At 38.7% G+C, this 20402-nt stretch overlaps 1 protein-coding gene across 1 annotated transcript in view; it reads left to right on the forward strand.

Moving 5' to 3' along the window:
- Positions 1 to 20025, forward strand: part of LOC139120036 (uncharacterized) — a 35745-nt gene extending 15720 nt beyond the window's left edge. The window contains exons 3-10 of the mRNA XM_070684053.1: positions 734 to 832; positions 951 to 1049; positions 11670 to 11767; positions 12694 to 12791; positions 13081 to 17545; positions 17662 to 17785; positions 19267 to 19415; positions 19843 to 20025. Of these exons, the coding sequence (XP_070540154.1) occupies positions 734 to 832; positions 951 to 1049; positions 11670 to 11702 (231 nt within the window). The 3' untranslated portion in view covers positions 11703 to 11767; positions 12694 to 12791; positions 13081 to 17545; ... (1 more) ...; positions 19267 to 19415; positions 19843 to 20025. The remainder of the gene's footprint in view (positions 1 to 733; positions 833 to 950; positions 1050 to 11669; positions 11768 to 12693; positions 12792 to 13080; positions 17546 to 17661; positions 17786 to 19266; positions 19416 to 19842) is intronic.
- Positions 20026 to 20402: the final 377 nt, after the last annotated feature.

Here is a 20402-nt window from a genome sequence, read left to right on the forward strand (position 1 = left end):
TCTTCGTCATTATGGAATTTCTTTACATACAGCCCGTTGCTTCTTACCTTCCCGTTTCGATTTCTGGTATGCACACATTGTGTGTACAGTTTGCATGGCGTTTCTTATCTATTACAAACTACAGGGTAACGTAAGAGAGATGGTGTATCCTCCAATTTTTAAATTTTAGTCACTACGATTACATTCTATTTGATAAACAAACTCACCCGCCGACTGTAATTAATCTAATGTAATCTGAGGAGAAATCATCACTTTCAAGAAACACTAATGTATGTGTAAGATAAAGCACCATGCGATCTGTGCATACAATATGTGCATACCAGACATCCAAAAGCAAAGGTATGCAGCAACCGGCTGTAAGCGTTCTTTCCTGGAATTACGAGATTGGTACTGCGATTCTTATTCACAAAGAATTCCTGGGATGCAAATTTAAGAGATGAAGGACATTTTTAAGCATTTCCGACTTTTTCCAGAATTTCCATTGATATTAGGATAATGCTAATGACATTCGACGATCGGCGAGGTTTAGAGCAATACTGAATATCCACACCAGTTGGCAGGGAGTCAGGTAGTGCAGAGCAGAGTCTGTTCCTTTGCATGACTTTTAATATCATACCAAGTTTGTCTGTTCGAGTGATTTTTTCCTGGCAGTGGTTAAATGTTTAGCTGTAACATCGCAAAAAGGATTTGTTTCTGATTAAAATAATAACATCCTTTATATGGTTTCTTATAGTACAAGTGCACAGCATTGCACGCTGCTTCAAGGGAAGGTCATTCAGATGTCGTTCAAGTGCTGATTACACATGGTTCGGATGTCAACAGTATAAATGAGGTATGTAAATAAAACGTTTCAACATTTGAAGACAAGAATCTTCATCTCTCATGAATACATCCTCGATCTTGTGTTTGTTAGCATGTGCTTTGAATAACACTGACCTTATTCTATTTAGGCTGGAGACACAGCGTTACACGCTGCTTCTGAGAAAGGTCATGTAGATATTGCTGGAATGCTGATTAGGCACTCTTCAGATGTTAATGCTAAAAATCATGTAAGTAATTTGACTCATGCAACATTTTCGTACTACCGAAATTCGACGCCTAATACAATAAATCGACCTCCTGCTGCCATACTTATGAAACAAACAAGGCACTAGCAATGAACTGATATGTATATTGGGATTACCTAGCAACCACGATGGTACTAGTCCTGGCAGCATTCATATGACTCAAGATGATGAGAAAGTACAAACAGACAATGAGACATTCGAAAGTGTTAATGCCAGGTACAATCAGAAGTTGAGGTTTAGCATTGTTGAGAAGATTCAAGTAACAAAGATCAAGTATTTTCGTGGGATACCTCCGAAACTGAAAAGAAGAGATTTAGTAATCCCCACCTTACTCAATATTGCCTGTGAAGAGGATCAAAACTTAGGATGATGTTTTTGGCCCATTCAATGAAGATGTATAAATTTTGAAAGTGTAATAGCCAATGCTCATGAAGAGTGTTGATTCAAAAAGTAGTGATGATAAAGAAGATGAAGGGAATATCAATTTATCATATACAACGGTTATCCTCACAGGGCAACGAGGAAACTGTTATTGTCACAGGAATGTTGTAAAAACTTGTAAACCGTTTCATATAAAAGAAGACCTGCATAAAACTTATAAGTAGTTGCTCAAACGTCATTATAATTATAGTATGAGTCTCTCTGGTGCAACTAAAGACACACAGCGCATTATTCTCTAATAAATATAAAAATAGTGTTCTTATATAGACCTAACATATTCGTGATTTAAATATTAAGGTTGAATTATTACATAAAGTGAGTCATTCTGTATAATTGTACAGTTATAAACTAATTTATATGATTAGTATGGCTGTTGTACTAAAGGAAATCCTCATAATATAAGCAGTTTACGTTGTTGGTGCCGTACGCGCAGTGCTGCTTCTAATTGCTGTGTTGCATAGTACAAACAAAGACAGTAAAGATAAATGAAACGTAAAATCACCTAAGAGCTATGTCTTATACAGAAGGTTATTAACTGCCACTACCAATGGTGCAGAGTATGAAATAGGAGCTTGTTTAGAGTTAGTCAATCAAATTAGGCTCTGACCTAACCGCTTTTTGGTTTCTCTTCATTGTTTTGTGGGTGGATGGTGGGTAAGACGGCTAAACCCATCACGACACTGTTTGAACAACCACCACTCGCCATTGCCTGATAATAAACTCTGTAGAGGATCAGGCTTCAAGACAGTCCTACTGATGACAACCAGAAACTACCTTGGCAAAGGTAGGACTAAAGGTCACACAAGAAAGAAATAATAGCCCCTTCAGTAATTCACCTGGGGAAATCAAAATGTCTTCAAATTTAAATGACAAAATTCTGGCCATAGTTATGGATTAACTGCATTTATATCACTACTTGCCAGAGATGACATGTTCCAGAGAAGTCAGGGTGTACACTGTACATACCATTCGCTGCTATTACAAGGCCGAGGGTCTTGACTATGGCTTTTAGAAGTAATTTTGATATAACATTGATTGTATCAGAGATACGAGTTCCTCTACACGAGTTCGGTGTTTCCCAGTAAGAGATTGTTAGTACAGCTCGAACATGACTTAAGCATGCAGGGCAGGAATGTTTCACTTTTGAACGATAGGCTCACCGAGCAACAGTCTTTAAACTGTTTATTCGATTATTTTTATCTGTGATACTGTGACGTAGTGTCATGTGATTATTATTCATGAGCTGTCATTACTATTCATGAGGGCATGTATATCTCTCTTAGCCTACGTGTTCTCAAGCCAGTCTCCAGCCTACCATCACTCTATGTACGTAGCTTAGAGCTTAGTGTAATAAAGTAGCATCTTAGATTATATAGTACTCGCTGTTTCCAGTCGTCTTTACATCCCTTCATCATTGAAATACCAGCCTTGCCGGCCCCGACACACTACCATATAACCGACAATACCAACGTAACCTCGGTTATATCACATTGGAGCCAGCGGGTGGGATTCTAACTCACATTCTCAAGACGGACTTGGAGGAAACCTGGTTGTAACGAAGCTTAACCTGTGAGTACTATAAGACACTGATAAGCCGTGTGTAAGACACACTCGGAATTTTGACAAATAACTGTGTGCTACTAAAAGCTGAGAGACTCAGAACGAACGCTGAGATTGTTGTTGTAACCTGACTTTGCTACAAGCAGCAAGTTAAATATCTGCCGGAACTTTGGGAAAGTTATCTGGAGAGGGAGACTGTTGTCATTTTTATGTATGCATTGGTATGTGGACATACCATCATAGCAGAATCTCCGATACCTGAGATAGCCCAGCAGGACTGAATTTGCTGATCAACTTAATACTGGTTCAGACGTCGCCGTGTGGACGTAGCTGATAAACCAGAGACGAGAAGTTGGATTTTGTGAGCACTGTCAACCTTGAAGAGAACTCAACCATAAGCCAGCAGAAGCAAGTTCACAGAAGACGGGGGACAATTAAGAAGACAAAAGAACTTTTGTGTGAAGTGAACTTAATTGAACCTTGCCGTGGACACTGTCAATGAAGCAACCGGACTTGCTTTTTTATGACTTTGAAATTTCTTGAAAATTTCTGTGTGCAGAGAATTTTCACAATCTTTTTGTTTCAGTGTTTAATTAATCTTTCAGTATATGCGGGAAGACACACCTGTTGACGCAAAAGACTGTAAGTACTAATATAAACACTTATTGAAACAAAGTCTTAACGATCTAAAGATAGGTTGTTTTTCTGGGGTGAACGCCCCTAACTAAGTACCTATGCAAATCGTACAACAAAGAAATTTGCATTTCTATGATTGTGCACTTGTGTATCTTTTCATGCAGTGAAAAACAAAGATAAGAAGCCGTGGGAAATACTATCATTCAGTTGCATTCAATTAAGAAATTTACACTGACTGGGTGGGGTCAACACACTTTGTGGTTGATACCATTGCATTCTAGGGGTGACCAGGTAAGTGCATATCTCTTACTACAGCCGTGTGCTAGTGAATGAATGAGTATGTCCGATACGGAGGGTGAAGTAAGCTTTCCAAGTATGACAGAAAGCCAAGACCCTAAAGTTAAAAAAGAGCCTATTGATGATTATGGCGCAACAAGTGGTTTAAGTGGAAAAGAATTAGCTGAAAACCTGTTGCATCAAAAAGAAATTCTTCAGCTCAAATTGAATCTGTATAAACAAGAGCAGGCAAATCATGCGCAGCATTTAGAGAGAGAACGCATGCGTATAGATGCAGAAAAACAAAGACATGAGCTAGAAAAAGCAAAACATCAACTTGAACTAAAGGCAGAAAGAGAAAAGCGCGAACACGATTTGAAAATGAAAGAATTAGAGGTAAAAGCGAAAGCAAATTCGCATGATACGGATCGTGAGTTCAATGATTGGACTGCTAAGCTCCCTCAGTTCAAGGAAGGTGACAATGTGGACACACATTTGCGTACATTCGAGAGGCTAGCTCGAACGTACAGTTGGCCTAAGCGGATTTGGCCAAAGAAATTAGCTCCGACTCTTGTTGGTAAGGCCCAGGAGGCATATTCTAGGTTGAAAGAAGACGATGCCCTGGATTATGATAAGGTCAAAGTTGCTATACTTAGGAAGTATGAGCTCACCAGAGAGTCATACAGAGTTAAATTCAGAGCTTGCAAACATACAGATGAAGAAACATTCTGTATGTGGGGTGATATTGTTGCCGATACTTTTGACCGCTGGATGGAAACAAGTGGGGTTCCGTCTTTAAGTGGTGAAGAAAATATGAACGGGTACGTGAACTATTTATAATGGAGCAATTAGTTGAAGGCGTGCCCAAACAAATGCAAACATGGTTGAAGGAAAGAGATCCTGAAAACTATAAGGAGTTGGTAAAACTTGGTGAAACATATAAATCTGCACATTCTGGCGCTGCTAGCGATCAGACTGAGCGGAAGCGGGGTTTCAAAAGTTTTAACAATAAAAATAAGCAGCAAAAGGGTGAGGGAAAGAAGTCTGATAACTCATCCCAGAGTGGTGAGAAGTCAAAGCCCTCAGCTGCATGTTATACTTGTGGGAAAACTGGTCATTTGGCAAGAAATTGTCCCGAACAAAAGTCTGATAAAAATGCAGGTTCAGCAAAGACAAAGGTCGTTGGCCATGTCAGAAGTCAGGATGACAAAGGCTATGATATTTGGGCTGAATTTGGTAATGATTATCTATTTGGGAGAAATACTTACGTTGGGTGTTTAGACAGTAAACCAGTGAGTATTCAGAGGGACACGGGTTGTTGTCAAACCTTGGTAAAGCCAGAGTTTGTACAACAATCTAACTATTTGCCTGGAGAGACTTGCAATATTAGTTTTGCAGACGAAACAGTGCACGAGGTGCCTGTTTTCAAAGCCCACATTGAAAGTGAAATTTTCACTGGACCTTTGCGTATGGGGGTATGGAAAGGTATACCCAAGGACGTTCTGCTAGGTGAGGACACGCTTGCCTTGCAGGATCGCCGTGCGTTAGTGGTCACAAGAGGTCAAAGAAAGCGCAGGACGAGCGCGAGGCTATAGTTAAGCTAAATGAAATGACGTCTGGCGTGAAAGCAATACCTGTTGAGGAATTGCCGACTCTCAGTGAAGCAGAACAAAGTGATGATGACTTCGATGAGGAAGTAGAATCATCTGATGAAAGTAACAGTACTTCAAAACACACTGACAAGGTCAATGAAATCCAAGAGGTAAATGGGTCACATGACGAACACGATGATTCACTGGGTATCTCTAGATTGTTTGATGAGGACAATTTAAACAATTGGAAAGCGGATGATGTAAACAGTGAGAGTGAGTGTAATGATACCTCCCATGATGCATCAGCCCTTGACGAGCCGTTTGATGAGACTTCATCAGATCTGAGTGACATCAGTGATGACGAGGAAAGTGATGACGTCACTTCAAAAGTGTCCAAGAATATTTCCACTGGATTAAATGTCAGCAGGAATATGCTGAAATATTAAGATTAGATCGGGATAAGTTAAGAGAACTTCAATCGGCCGATCCTACTCTTGCAAAGGTGCGAGAGCATGCAGATGCAGATTAACTGTTGGAAAATCAAACTGGATTTTTCTTGCATGAGAATTATTGTATCGTAAGTGGATTTCTTCACATAAGGTGCGTGAAGTTAGACAAATTGTAGTACTGGCGGAATGTCGCAATGCATTGTTAAGAGTGTCACATGACATACCTCTGTCAGAACACCTTGGCATTGAAAAGACTAAACAAAGGCTGCTACAATGCTATTATTGGCCCAGTATTTTTAAGGATGTAGCAGAATACTGCAGGACTTGTAGTCCATGTCAAAAATCTGCAAGACGGAGAGCATCTGAGAAAGTGCCTCTTGTTTTGATGCCTATTATAAATATACCGTTTGAGTTAATCGCAATGGATATTGTGGGTCAATTGAAAAGAACTCGATGCGGAAATAACTTTATTTTAGTCATCATGGATTATGCAACGCGGTATCTGGAGGCTTTGGCTATGCCAGACCAGGAAGCCGAGACTGTTGCGACGGCGTTGATAGAAGTATGGGACTACCAGGTGAAATTCTGACAGACCAGCGTACAAATTTCATGTCGCAACTTATGACTGCTTTGTGTGCGAAGTTGAAGATCTCAAAAATTCGAACGTCCCCATATCACGCACAATGCAATGGATTAACTGAACGTTTTAACGGAACGCTCAAGGCCATGTTACAACATTTTGTAGCGGAAGACCCAAAGGAGTGGGACCGATATTTGCCGTACCTTCTTTTTGCATACAGAGAAGTACCGCAAGCGAGTACCGGTTTCTCACCTTTCGAGCTAATGTATGGTCGAAGTATAAGAGGACCACTCGCTGTGATCAAGGATCAGTGGACTGAGAAAAGTTCACAGGAGGAAAACTTGGCGCAATACGTAATAACGATGCGAAAAAGGCTTGCAGCCATGAGAAAAATTGTCAAAAAGAACATGGAAAAAGCCCAAGCATGACAAAAAAGGTGGTATGATAGCGGAGCAAGGAAACGTTCTTTTAAGAATGGTGATAAAGTACTTGTACTCTTACCTTCCTCCACACATAAGTTGAGTGCCATGTGGCAAGGACCATTTACTGTGGTGAGGAAAGTCTCAAGCGTTGATTACGAAATTGAGCGAGGTGGCCATAGAAAACTGAAACAGGTTTATCATATCAACATGCTAAGAGCATGGAAAGAAAGAAATAAACCGGTGTATTTTGTTGATGCTGTGTGCAACAAGGACATAGAAAACTCTATGTACTACACACCGGAGGATCAGAGCAAAGAGACTTGGAGAGATGTAGTAATTGCGGATTCGGTAACTGCAGATCAGCGTGCGGAACTGTTACGCTTACTGCAAGAGTACAGTGATGTTTTAACTGATGTACCTGGTTGTACTGATCAGGTAGAACACGATGTGATAACTACTGACGAAACACCAATTTGTCAGAAACCATATCGTCTACCGCAGGCAGCTAAACAGACAGTTAAAGAGGAACTGCAGAAAATGCTGAAAGCTGGAATTATCACTGAATCAAAGAGTCCCTATGCCTCACCTCTCGTTTTAGTCAAGAAAAAACAAGGCGGAATTCGATTCTGCGTTGACTATAGAAGACTGAATCAGGTTACGGTATCTGACGCATATCCGATGCCTAGACCAGATGAATTGATTAAGGAAATCGGTAGATCGAATCATATATCGACGATTGATCTCACAAAGGGATATTGGCAAATTCCCTTGAGCAAACGTGCTCGGGAGAAGTCCGCCTTTATCACTCCTTTTGGACTGTATGAGTTTACTGTTATGCCATTTGGGATGAAAAATGCGCCAGCAACTTTTCAGAGGCTAATGGATAAGACATTTTATCAGCCCAGAGAAAAAGCATATATGGATGACTTGGGTCCACATGATCATTCATGGGAAGATGACTCGGGTCCACATGATCATTCATGGGAAGATCATGTTAAACACCTGCGTAGCATATTTGAGAGGTTACGTAGTTGTAAACTAACTGCTAGACCAACTAAGTGCTATCTTGGTGGCAGTGAGGTTTCTTTCATTGGTTACGGTGCTGGAAGTTGAAAAAAAAACCTTTGGCAGATAAGGTTAATGCTGTTGTCAATTACCCAACACCAGTGACAAAGCGTGACATCAGATCATTTTTTAGGATTAGCAGGATATTACAGGAAGTTTATCCCAAATTTCTCTGACATTGCGACCCCATCGACTGAGCTGACATGTGAAAATAGCCCAGCCAGTGTCCATGGACTCAGAGCTGTGCAGATGCTTTCCAGAAGCTGAAAGACACTTTAGCATCATCACCAGTTCTGGCGGTTCCAGATTATAATAAGTCGTTTGTGGTGCAGACAGACGCGTCTGACCATGGTATTGGTGCGGTTTTGTGTCAATATGATGACAAGGGAGATGAACATCCAGTTCAGTATATTAGCCAAAAACTCCTCCCCAGGGAAAGAAATTACCCAACTATAGAAAGAGAGTGTTTAGCCATTGTTTGGGCTGTGGAAGCTTTGAATCCTTACTTGTATGGGAGAGAGTTTACAGTTCAAACAGATCACAATCCGTTGGTTTGGTTAGACAAAATGTGTAGTAAAAATCGTAGGTTGTTGCGATGGAGTTTAATACTGCAAGAGCATCAATTTAAGATTGAGTACAAGAAGGCAGCGAAAATACAAATGCAGGCACATTGTCGAGAATGTGGAGCTCGGATGTACGGTAGTGTGTGAAGGGGCATGAATGATGTAGTGAAAGGGCTGTAGTGACCTGATATACACTGTTTTGGAAAATGTGTGTTGAATTTTCAACCCTTATAGTAATGGTGTTTGCCTAGGTTACTGTACCCGACTTAGTCAGTAGTGTGTTTTTGTCATGTACTTTCCTTTAGATTCAGTAGTATTAGCATTGTATTATTTACTTTGATTTTGCTGATTTTCTGAATTATTTTGCCGTACTAGTGATGTAGACTCCCTGTCTCCATCAAAATAAGGAGGGAGGAAGTGACGTAGTGTCATGTGATTATTATTCATGAGCTGTCATTACTATTCATGAGGGCATGTATATCTCTCTTGGCACGTGTACTCAAGCCAGTCTCCAGCCTACCATCACTCTATGTACGTAGCTTAGAGCTTAGTGTAATAAAGTAGCATCTTAGATTATATAGAACTCGCTGTTTCCAGTTGTCTTTACATCCCTTCATCATTGGAATACCAGCCTTGCCGGCCCCGACACGCAGCCACATAACCGACAATACCAACGTAACCTCGGTTATATCACAGATACCTATAATATGATATTCAAACTACAACTCAGATATCAAATGCACTTTAACCAAGATGGTAGATCATTTACATAATCAAAAAAGCACATATCATGACATTATGTTCATACCACACTGGCAATCTCTTTGTGAACTTTCACAGGCTATAAGAATGCTTAAAGAATATGCTTGCATGCTCATATGATAACTTGGAGGAACATTGTAGATATTGCATAAAACGGTTGCTTCGTGGCCCATTTGAGTGCCAAGTCATGAATGTGAAGTGAATAATAGTAAAGCTTATTTAAAAACCATAAAGAAAGCATGCATATACCTCTGAGATGCAATGCACTCAATCACTGTCAATGGCGATAGTCATAGGTATCGAAAGAGGGCACAGTTCGCATTACGGAATTACCTATGATCATGGTTAATGGACTCATAGCCAAATATGCATTAGAACCATAATGCCACGCCTTGCAAATAGGTTTTGCTATCAGGTTGTCACTTTCGTGCACTTGTATGAGTTTTACAATTTACAAATCATTTGTAACGTCGAAATCTATCTAGTGCGGTAAGTGGCCACCTGAAAATGTTCTAATATAGTAATAATACCCTTATACAATATGTATGAATTGATCCAATGTGTTTGATTAAGAAAGAAGGTTATTTCGACAGCTTCCCTTCAAGTCTTCACAAACATTGTGTCAACAGTGACATAACTGTACTTTTCGTAATTTGCCATCACTTTATTGCGCTTGGTGACGAATGTATTTAAAAGTTTGATTTCCATTCTTTTGAAAACAGGCTTGCTTCACTGGCTCTGCTATATTTGTGATGTGATGTGGTGTGCAAAATAGAAAAAGAGATTGCTTTGGTTGTTGGTTTGTAAAGATGTAATAATTCTTTAGAATTCTTTAATTTCCGCATTGATTCATTCCAATAGTTTTATGTGTCAAAATAGCACACGAGAGCAGATTTACAGAGCAAATTACAAGACCATTGTCAAAAGTTGTGCCAAGCATCTGGTTGTACACTTATTGGACCAGGCTGTGAAAATTGTTTATACGGATTGTAGGACTAAAATGTCATAAAGGCAACACTCTTTCATACATAGGTCAATTGTTCTATTTTACTGTCCAGGTTTTATTTTTATTATTATTATATTAGACTTTATTTAAACTCGATAGACTGTGAGCCGAAGGCTCTTCTCACACAGTGTCGAGATGCAAGAAATATACAATATGTACATTAAAGAATATTAAAAAAAAAACAGAACAGAGAAAAACAAAACATTAAGACAGCAAGGAACAGACGACAAAATAAAAAAAAACGCCAAAAATGGCTTAAAAATTACATTTTGCCCAAAATATGAGACTACATTTCATTTTAAAAGAGTGAAGAGTAGAGCAAAATTAACATCTGCTGGTAAACTATTCCATATTTTGACACCGCTATACGTAAAACTCCTCTTAAAAATTTGAGTTCTGTCTTGGAATATATAATTCATTTCTGTCTATAGATCTTGTACTACGACTGTGGACGTTCTGGACACTTCTAAAAACATTCAAATAATTAGGAGCCAAATTATTTTGGACTTTGTACATCAAGACGATTCATTAAAAACAATCCTTTCTCTAAATGGTAACCAGTTTAACACTGCATGAAAACCAAATAATTCAGATAAATTCACATTAATGAGTTGCCTGTATTATAGTGTAATACACGTGAATTCACATGAATCCACATGAATACAGGCTTGCTGAATACAAAAAATGGATTCTTGACTGTATTCATCTGTATATGCACTCTTCAGCTAAAATACAGGCAATAATCCATGTTAATACAGTAAGTATTATAGGGTTTTCATGCAGTGTAAAACGTCGAATAAATTACGACTAGGAGTGCTAAAATCTGAGTCTAAAAGTACTCTGGCTACAGCTTTCTGTAGTCTTTCAACACGAAGTAAAAGTTTGTTGGAACAATGACCCCATATGTTAGAACAATAGTCAAAATGGGGTAAAATAAAACAATTGTAAAATATCATCTTAGCTCTCTGAGTTAAAAGGGACGAATACGTTTCAGATGCAGCAATTTTAATTTATTCAATTTAATATTGCCGTGGCAAGAAGTATAACTATAAGTATAACTATTGTTGCATATTTTGATTATTGTCTTTTACCGGTGAGTGTAAAAAGTTGAGCATTAGGAATAACAACCGCATTAAACTCTGAAGAGCCTGTAGTCATTGAAAGACATTGCATCACATATATTACATCTCTCTATGCCTAAGTCTTTGCACTGTAATGTGTAGCACGTGTTTCATTTTTTTTCTGAAAAGGTGGATGGACATCATTACACTATGCAGGGGTAAATGGTCATAAACGAATAGTCGCATTATTGTTGAAATCGAAAGCAGTAATCGACGTTCAATCAAATGTAAGTATAATTTCCTTTTACTTTCAATGGTAATATTACAGAGCATCCTGTACCCCCTCGTGCAATATTCTGAGGTTAAAAGAATTGAAATATAATTTCACGATGTTTGTCTTTGTTGTCCCTTGATGGAGTTAATGTATGCTACCTGTCGAGCTACGAAAATTAACAAATGTAACCCGTAATTCCATCTTCAATCACGCCTATGCTTCCTCAGGTTACCAATGACCTTTAAGGAACATGTGTGCTACCTATTAATTAATAAGTCTGGATTCGGATAGCATAATGAATGCAAATGTTTCTGGTTCTCTTGTGTCGGACGAACGCGTAGTTAATGGACATCGCTTATTTCTCGATTACACGGACCGGTTCATGTCATACCTTTTCAAGTGTACACGTTCACACAGTGAAGATGTTTTTGATGAACAGACTGTGCATACTGTTGCCATGGTTACAAAACTAAAATGACACACAACATACCTTCGAAGTGGAATATTTACAAAGTTCATGGGAAAAACTGCATAGGATGTGTATTTGCAATATATACTCAACCTGCTTAGCAGTTTAAACACTTTCTCAGTTTTAGTCTACATGTGTGCATAAATCAGACACTGATGACATAAAGTAAGTGAAATTAAAGCTATACACATGTATACGGATGCAATCAAGTGGTTGTCGTAGACCCGATCGGTGTCGAAGAAACCCATATTTACAACAAAGCATATCCACTGGCGTAAATACAAGGTGCTTTAGTATGATGATATCAACTGAAAGCCGATGATTTGGAGTGATGTATGCGTTTTAATGGGAACCAATCAGCATTCGCCGTATTCGCAAAGTAACCTTTTAACAATAAATTTGGGGGGGGGGGAACTTATAATAAATATTTCACTTTGCGCAATTAATTTCTTCTTTCTTATTTCTTGTAGTCTGGAGACAGCCTCTTCACCTTGCAGCACAGGAAGGTCAAGAGACAGTCGTCAAAGTACTGTCGGAACACAAAGCTTCTATAGACATAGTAAACGAAGTGAGTAATTAATTAGTATGCCCTGACAAATCTAATGCACTCTCACAATGACACAATTTGCACATGTACACATTTTTACCCTTCTCTCTCTCTCTCTCTCTCTCTCTCTCTCTCTCTCTCTCTCTCTCTGAACGCATTTTTGGCCGTCTCATATTTTGTTATCAGAAAATCTTTCAGACTAAGTAGTATTTTCTTTAAAGTGAACGTATAGTAACTCACGTTGCTTCAACATCTTGCTTGTGCAAGGTTAAAGTGACGTAAATATTTCCTCTCGGCTTCATTTCTGCAGCGTGGACACACTCCTTTTGATGTTGCTGAAGGTAGAAGAGTTAAATCACTGTTGAAAGTAAGACAATCTGTGCAAAATACCATTAATGTTCCTCGAATTTAATCGACAACATAAAGGCCACAGGACCAAAGTTAATATTACCTTCTTTTACAAATTATCGCAGGTAAAATACGACAGCTCAGTTAATACACCAAATTGTTTTAATAAGAAAAAAATTTACACCAACAAGTGGAATACAGTAAATATTTTCTATCTATGCCTTGAGTAGGACAGTGTGAATAGCAGAAACTGTTTTTCGGATTGTAGTGGTTCACCCTAAAAACTTATTCGAGGACTAATAATGGTGTAGTTTGAACGCTGGTGTTTAACGGGACTCGGGATGAATGGAAAGTCAAACTGCATTCTATTCGTAGACGCTAAACGTGCCATCTCTTGTGATATTTTGCATTCGTCTTTATTTTGTCACATGATTATTTAAGTATACAATTCAAAATATTATTATTTTCATGTTTCGACTTTCATATTGATCTGATTACTTTCGTGCAATTTCAGCTAGCAAAGAAAGAAGCAGACTTCAGTGTATGATGAAAGAGCCTGGCATGACGAGGAATAGCAGCAATCTTAATGTGTGCGGATTGGTGGTGTTGGAAAAACTACTCTTGTGAACGCATTGCGACGGGTGAGAGAGAGAGAGAGAGAGAGAGAGAGAGAGAGAGAGAGAGAGAGAGTCCGGTAATAACGCACACGCAGGCGATGTTGTACATCATGATTCAATTAGTTTATCACGATACTTCTATGTGTTTCAATATCTGGAAAGGTTAGCTGTCTATTAAGACGTGATCCACTACAGTCGAACAGACTGGCTTCTCAGAGAAGCCGGTATGTCAAGGTTTCAGAGCGTCTACATCTCAGTGTCTAGTCGCATGAGGAAATGTCTCTCGGCAGAAAGAGTACAATTTTTAATCGTCTAGAAATCTACATATTGTCATGCTTTTGGTATGCATGTTTAATTAACTGAAGACAATCAGGAAGGAAGGTCACTCCCATCTAAGTACAACTGCCATCATTAAGCAGGGAGGTCTAGATTCAACGTCCGGTCAATGCTAATAACTTAAGCAACGTTTTTAAACAAATACATTCATTAAAAGAGGTTGAAAAGCTACTTCAAAGGTCCGGTAAATAAACAAGGAGAGATCTGCTCGTGATGCATCACATGTAGGGTTAATAACGATTACTGAACAAAATGCCAATCAGAGTCGTTGTCAGTCATTAAAACTAAATTCAAAGGATAAAAAACTAAACAATCGAAGGGCGAAATCACAATTTGTATGGGGCTTCGGTTATTAATGGTGTGGACGCAGAAAATAGTCTGTCCTCCACGAAGAGACAAACCTGTCGCGATCATGCAATAATTATTTTTACTTCGTTCAAAAAATTACAAGCAGGATGATGCCAAACCTTTAAACAACGGAGATCATGCCCAATTCAATCTCAAGTTGCTAAAGCTTATATTCTCAATAACTGCAAGGGGTGCAAGGGTTCGATTGATCAAAGTGTCCCTGGTCCGCAAGCATTCAAGTAACTGCATGATGGTTGTGATCCATCAACCGATGAGTTAGTAGGTCTTGGCCCCAGTTGTACGGCTCAATGTAGATGTCACATCTGCCGATAAACCTGTGAGCCTATACACCTACCACGTAATTTAGCTGAAGACATGGCATTTCGATAGCCTTATGGCCCATGGACAAGCTACAGATAAACTGTAAAATCAAGTCATTAGTGGGTAGTTTTGGATTGAACACTGTAGCCCTATCGATTCTGTCAAACATTGTCAACACAACTGAGTTTCTGTCAGGTGACAGAGATTTGAAATAAAGTATCTTTATACGGGATATATGCCACTGCAAACATCATATAGTCTATGATGTGCACACTGATAACTATAAACGGGATTGACGAGTTGAGACCGAAGAAGACTTGGGATGGCTAAGAGTTCGACGGTGCGTACGTCAGACGGTTGTTTATGGGCTCATCAGGTAATCAGGTCATACGATGTCTTTCTGAAAGCCTCGACCCCTCCTAGAAAGAAAAACTAGCATTTCGATCTTGCAAATACATAGATAGCCGGACAGGTATTACAGGTGGTTACATTTATACTGGAGTAGGTTTTTCTGAAACCGTCGTAGCTAACGCCGAGGGTAAATCTCTCCTAGCTCTCTACTAAATTTTGCTATGAGTAATTTATTTCATCAGTTTTGGATATAAAATCCTTATGTTGTGCTAAAATCAGATCGTTTTAAAGAACACCTCAGGCAAGAGATTAGCATATTAAATGGCTGTTATTCTTGCCGAATAAATGCATATTTTACTTCGTTATAGAAAATTAATAAGAGTGATATGAATATAACCTATAATCTTAAGATATATATTGATATATTTGTTTTTCTTTTTAATTATTTATTTACGAGTCGAAGACGAATGGTGACACGGTCATTACGTCACGAGTATTTTCCGAGTTGAACGAAGAAAAATATTAGGGAATAATATACTTATCACATGCACAAGCCAAGAATTCGTTATTTTTTGCAAAGTAAAAGAAGCTTAGTTTTCCATGACGATTCCGCGTTTAAACTTTTGAACTACTTTAGGAATAATATCAATACGCCGTGGGCAAGTTGTCAATCATTTCCAGTCGTCCGTCGCGTGAGCGAGGAACACGGCGTTCACGTTCGTTCGTGTATGGAGCAAATGCCAGACGACCTCTCGGTCTACACGTACCTTCCGCAAAGTTATACACTATTTCAAAGATAGCATGGGCCTAGAAATTTACCTCAGACGAGGAGACGCAATATTTCGGGAACAAACATCGACGAATCTCGACGGCGCGAATACTTTAAAGGTTGCGCTTGACCATAGTTGCAATGCTTACGGAACCCACGGTAACGCGACCAGCTTCGAGTTCGTTGTTTCCGCAAATTATTCACGTAATTCCTTCGGAATATACAGGCGGTACACTCTTGTGTTTACATTGTTCGGATTATTATTGTCGTAGTCTGTGAAAATATCGATTTCATTACATGACTTTTGGAGGCCTGGACACCGCACTTGACCCCCTTGTTGCAGTGGAAACCGTATGTCTACCGCATGAAAGTACACAGTGCGTCGAAAGGTCAGGCAGAGGCGTCGGTGGGGTCTATACTAATACGAACCCCCATGCATATGGCGACAAAACTAAAACACGAGGGCTCAAAAATGTGTCTAGAAGGTGTATTTTGTCAGACTCTAGTAATCATGACTAATGTTTATGACATTTTTACGTCAGACACATTTTGATCGTGGGAGAAATACCGGCCGCAATGTTTGTTCACATTGACGAGCACACCGAAGATCGACACAAAAAGGTCCGACGCACCAAAATTGATGACATAGACGCGGGTTGTTGTGACGTAGAATGACCAGAGAATAAATCCCGTATTTTTTGTTCGGAGACGACAAACTTGGCCTGTGCATGCGACAATGTCAGTTATGTTATTTTGGGGATTGCTGGGAGCCATATTTTATTTATGCAAATTAGACAATATTTCCCCAGGTTATATTTGGGTAACCTTTTAATATGTTGTTCTTGGTACCTCTCCAAAATGCTTTCTAAGAAGAAATTCAGTTGCAATTTGTGGTTGACTGGTTGATAGGGTGCCAAAATATCGACGATTGACTAGACTAAAAAGCATCAGCGCAACAAAGTAATAAAACTTGGAGCAAAATTATCACAGGACAATTGCATGACACAGTATTTGAGAAAAAACATAAGATAACTTTGAAAATCAGTATCGAGATTAGGTAAGGACGCCCAACTTTAGTGGTATTTATCTCTATGTGCAATATCATAGTCCAACGCACTAAATTAACTAAAGAAATAGCAACAAGCAACCTATGCTGAGACGTAGACACCCTACACCCGCCCTCACACCTTGGGACGGACATTTTCGATAGCACCTACGTCCAAAAGGCAAAAAGTCACGAAAAAATGCAGTAAATATAGAATAGAATGTAGGAAGTGGCCGACTTAAACACAAAAGCAGAATGGGAATCGTATCAACACATAGTGCGGTGACTCAATGGAACATTTTTGGCCTTCAACACAATGATGTTGCGACATATTCTCCAAAAAGGGAATACTGTACTTATACTGCTTTATTCCTCAACAGGGCCTTTTGCAAGCAATTTTCACTCATCGATCAGAAGAGAAAGCACCTCCTCTGGACAAAGCAAGGCACATTCCCACACCCGGTATTGACGTCAATATTATCCATATACCAAAAGTTGGTAAATATACAGTCTGGGACTTTGCAGGGCAACCGGAATACTACGTCACACATAATATGTTCCTGAGGGCGGACGAAGCAGTGTTTATAGTGGTTTTCAAAATAATGGATGTCATCGACGGATTTGATACACTTACGAAGACGTAAGTGTTATATGCAAAACTATGAAAACATATGAACTAATTTTTATATAAAGTGACACATGAATCGAAATGATAACTTAAAATGATTATTGTTCTTTATATCTTTATATGGTTAGTTGCTGGCATGGCCAAGATTCATCAAGTCAAGAAGATCAGATGACCAAAGTAGCGATAAGAAACCGACAGTAATTTTTGTAGCGAGTGGAGCTGATATGGTGGAAGAGTCTCGACACAGTCACGGTCAGTACTATAAACATATTTACATATTTCAGTTGAATAAAGTAGATAAGTTGAATTTATCAAAAGATTGCAGTTAACCGTGAACCGAAATGGCGTTTATTAAGTGACTCCTTTGTTATGTACGATGTTCGTGATTTTCTGGAGAAATAATTACAAATTACAAATAAAGCGAACAATATTTCTGATATATTAACGCAAAATTCTGAAATGTACGTGGATTGCGCTTAAATTATATGGTCATTGAAACTTTACAATGATTAATCTACTGAGACATCTATTGTAGACGATTAAATCGGCATTTCTTCTTATACGGCTTGGTCCGGAGAAGTATATCTGTCAATGCTGTCAGAAACGGCAGAAGCTCGTCGCTTCTTTGGTTGACTTGTTGACTGCCATAGCAGAGTCTATAGTGATGTTGAACTTTCAAACTGTCGCTGTGCAGTGTATTTAGCTAACACCAAAGCCGCTGCAGCGGTCACAGTGTTCTGTCTTTGGTCATCGTCTTTGCTTATTTTGTTGCTGATGAACATTGACATAAATTCTCTTGACGAGAAGGAATGATAAAACAAAACGTCGACCGGGGAACGGAGCAGCGTCACTAAGCCTTATCAAAGTGACAGTGATGAATGATTTTAAGCGATTCATCACAAATCGACAACAAGAAAGGGAATGTCACACAAAATCTTCTTTCGACAGTATTTTGTATTTTACATTTATTTTAACACCTCTATGCTTCATGACTTTGAGTTTCGGGAATTTGAAGATCAGTTCTGAACAGTTGACTTTTTTGTTAGCGTTGAAGGTATCCACTGACTCTGTGGAGTACAGATTAATCAATAACCAATCAATAATGTGACATCATGCTATACAGATAACTGGATCTATGTATGTGAAAAAAACATTTATCTATATAAAACTATAGAATAATAGCGATAATATACCCATTCCCGGCCCATAATGGACTCAAGCAAACTTTTCACAACATGTTGTTTTCGGCTTCGCCTCGTACATAATATTGTGCAAAGTTTGTTTCCGTCCATTATTGGCCTTAGCACAATACAGAACGAAAGAAATGTCATTTTCGAAAATCAAAGTCCACAACGAAGTAAGCGTGAAAATCACTTTGAAACATGTGGAATGAAAAGTGGCTGTTTCACGTAGAATAAGACTGCCAAAGTGAGAAGAGAACGCGTAACATCATCAGAACATGATAAGAGCGCGCAGAAACTGATGACGTATCCATTCACATTCCATTCACGTATACAATTTTGATTTCTGCACCAGGGACAGAAAATGACCATTGATTTTAAATTTTTATTGACTCAGATCATTTAGTCACCAGTTGTACTCCGCAGTGATGTAGAAAACTCTCTAAAATTGCTGATGGCCAGTTTTGTGATTCACTCACCCTAAATTGCGAGACTAGTTTACTCTATAATAGTTTTTGAAATGATGATCATGTTATTGTTTTTCACTTGAAGCAATCAAGGTCGTTGAAGACATACGAGCACAGATTCAAGAAATGTTTGGAAGTTACCTGAATATAGTTGATGAGACATTTCTCCTAAACTGTCATGACTCACAGCATAAAGATATGGATAGACTTCGAAAGTGTCTATCAAAAGCAAAGGTAATTTTATTGTATTTACAGAGCCTCAAATAGTAAATGACAAACGGAAATACTGATATATAATTTAGTACAATCTGTAAGAAATAAAATGGCTTGAACTAGAAAATATTGTAAATGTCTTATAACATAAAACCATGCTAATATCGCTTACGAAAAAAGAATCTTCTCAATGGGAAACAAACGTGAATGCCTTTTTTGTCAGATTGAATTGTGACACGTTTGCGTGTTTGATACTGACTTGCCCTGTGAATCGCTCTGTGGATTAAAGTTCGCATTTTTTGCTCAGTAGAAAAGATGTCATGACATTTTTGAAGTTTTGTTCAGTATTAATGAGTAATTGACAGATTGGGGAAAACGGCTGACAAAACACTACAGTCAGTGTTACCATATAATATGTATTAAGTCTCCAATATGACCATTGCTATAGAGAGAAGAACAAATACCTAAGCTTTGTGCAAGGATTGCAGACAGTAAGAACAAATGGAAAATCAACGAGAAGTTTCCAATATTGCATTGGCCTGCTTATATGGAACTAGTGAAGAAAATAGATCCCCTGATAAAAGAAGACTTCCTGAGAACTGCAACGTCCTATCTTGACAGCATAGGAGAGGTACGGCTTTCTCTAAATTGCACAATTCTTGAATGGTTCTCAGATGTAGCTTCACCTCATGTGATTTGCTATTTTATGATCTGTTTTACGATGTATTTCTCCTTTTCGGGAAAAGGTACGCTTGCCTGTGCCCTACGTCATGGAAGAGGGGGCATACTTTGTCCATGTTTCTTCATGTCTAAAAAAGGACGACATACTATACACTACTTTCCCAAGACGTCAGTTTCAAGCACTCCTATAGACCACATCGATATGTCCAAACAATACTTGAGCTCTATAATCTAATTTTATCTAACATCCGCAAAATGAGGGACAATTTTCTTTGCAAGTCTAAAATTATTCTGAAATTCTACGAAACGAAGCTTGGGTACCCAGCC

Source organism: Ptychodera flava, chromosome 20, assembly GCF_041260155.1.
Source record: "Ptychodera flava strain L36383 chromosome 20, AS_Pfla_20210202, whole genome shotgun sequence".
Taxonomy (NCBI): Eukaryota; Metazoa; Hemichordata; class Enteropneusta; family Ptychoderidae; genus Ptychodera; species Ptychodera flava.